We start from the raw sequence: 2,208 nt of genomic DNA on the forward strand, positions 1-2,208 counted from the left end.
TTTGAAATATATTTTTCAATGACAGGATGACATGTCATTTATTCATATGTTATCACGTACTCCCTCCGTTCTTTGAACTAAAATCACGACACTTGTTTTGGAATTGAGGAAGTAGTATGTGAGTTACCGAATTATTTGATGAACAGATCGTCAAATGTACAGTACGATTTATTTACGTCGAGGCTCTACCCCCACACCCCAAACCAAATCCAATCGCAGAAAATTCATGGCTTCTGACGGGAAGGGTTTCAGTAGACGTATTATGCCAATTTGCTACCCAAATTCATATGCTCCGCTTCGATGTTACAGAGAACTGTATCCCAGCAATTCTAGTTTTCGTTAGTGCTTCATTTTGCAAACTGATAATCATATAGACCAAATAAAAAATGGCCACACAAATCCAGAGAAAAGGCCAAACAAAACATAAACCTAACATTAGGTTATATCTTCAATGTCTACAATGTGCATTCACAAGGATTCAAATGCAAGTTACTGGAGCAAATCAGCAAGCTCCATGGAGACTTGCTCGGAAACGTTTCATGTTGAACAGTAAGTTGTCAACCGGCAGCTTACTCCACCTCTTCCAAGAAATCCTTGATCTCCGCTGGAGTTAGAACTCTGCATTTTTGTACGGTTCGTGTTACTAGTCAGAATGTAGACATGAATTTGTAATCTAATCAAACAGCCCTATAATGGCAGTTACAACCAATAAAACGGGAGCATAGAAGCACAAACATATTGGACATATACTCAAAACAGCAGGCAAGGTATAATGACATTGCATCTGATAATTATGTTGAAAACAGCATAATTGACTTTGTATACATACTTGAATTCACGGTCAGCTCGAATAACTCCAATTTCAATGTTGTTGGCAGAGATTTGACCTTCATATCTGCGAGTCCAAAAACAGCCAGTACTCAATATAGATACCAAATTGGCGACATACACTATCTACTACTCCCTCCGTTCCTAAATATTTGTCTTTCTAGACATTTCAAATAACTACTACATACGGATGTATGTAGACATATTTTAGAGTGTAGATTCACTCATTTTGCTCTGTATGTAGTCACTTGTTGAAATGCCTAGAAAGACAAGTATTTAGGAACGGAGGGAGTAGAAAAATGTAGCTACCCTTCTTTCAGAGTCAAAATTGCAGTATGGATGGCATCATCAAGCTCCATATCTTCTGTGTATCTATTAAGTAAAAGTTATGTCAGTTAAACCATATGATCATGGAAAAAGGAACAGAGAAAAAGAACCTTGGCAACATACATGCTGCTTGTATTAATGAACAGATGGAAGATTAAACAGCATATGATGCAATTTATTATGATCATCAGATTAAAAAAAAAACACTGAAGCCTTAACAGTGATGAACTAGTGCTAGGATAGATAGATCCTCCATCTACCTTTTCTCAAGAAAAGTCTTCGCATTTGACACATTTTTTCCCATAGCTGATGCTTTCCAGGAGAAGTAAGACCCTGATGGGTCAACCTAAAGAAACAATCAACAATGAGAAATCCAGCACTTTTATTAGCTTTACCATAACAGTATATGACAGGTGAAATATCAGTCATAAGTAGATGAGTGGTAAACCCAATAATACACATCTGGTGCCTTATTATTAAGATGCGACTGAATCTGGAATAGTGGGAAGGAAAATAGCAAGGTCTCTATCATGTAGTCCTTTGTGCATACCTGATACAACTGCGGGCCATTGTCATCATAACCAGCAATCAACAGTGATACACCAAATGGTCTTACGCCACTGCAGGAATAAGGTTATGAGTACAACATTGTTACATGGTATGTATGAGGAGTAAAATATAGTACTAGTATCGCAAAAAAAAAGTATACATTTCTATAAAGTTTGGACTGAACATTTGGCTGTCATACGCAAAAATGTTTGGGTTATCGGTGGTAACTGGTGGCTGCTAGGTCATCAGGGGAGTGGAGATTAATTGGCGAATGGACCGATTAACTGAATCACCCGCTAGTTTTTCCAGGGCACACCAGCATATACCTAGATTATTCTAGGTCCAAGGAGTTCTCGCACTCCTGTGGGGAGACGACGGAGAGATCAGCAGTGGAGGCAACGTCCCGGCGACTTGGGGAGACCTTAAGGCGGACAGGAAATGCAGACTCCAGCGTCTACAGATGGAGTGCAGTGGTGTGGGTGCTCTGTGTGTGTCGCGGGGGGC

The 2,208-nt window shown here is 39.4% G+C and overlaps 1 protein-coding gene across 1 annotated transcript in view; it reads right to left on the reverse strand.

Annotated features, from left to right (window-relative positions):
- Positions 1-260: 260 nt before the first annotated feature.
- LOC119353994 (proteasome subunit alpha type-2) overlaps positions 261-2,208 on the reverse strand; it is a 5,490-nt gene continuing 3,542 nt past the window's right edge. Inside the window, exons 7-11 of the mRNA XM_037620701.1 lie at positions 1,706-1,775; positions 1,416-1,501; positions 1,138-1,200; positions 830-895; positions 261-618 (exon numbers count right to left, since the gene is read on the reverse strand). Of these exons, the coding sequence (XP_037476598.1) occupies positions 570-618; positions 830-895; positions 1,138-1,200; positions 1,416-1,501; positions 1,706-1,775 (334 nt within the window). The 3' untranslated portion in view covers positions 261-569. The remainder of the gene's footprint in view (positions 619-829; positions 896-1,137; positions 1,201-1,415; positions 1,502-1,705; positions 1,776-2,208) is intronic.

The sequence above is a fragment of the Triticum dicoccoides genome, chromosome 2A (genome assembly GCF_002162155.2).
Source record: "Triticum dicoccoides isolate Atlit2015 ecotype Zavitan chromosome 2A, WEW_v2.0, whole genome shotgun sequence".
NCBI classification, from domain to species: Eukaryota; Viridiplantae; Streptophyta; class Magnoliopsida; order Poales; family Poaceae; genus Triticum; species Triticum dicoccoides.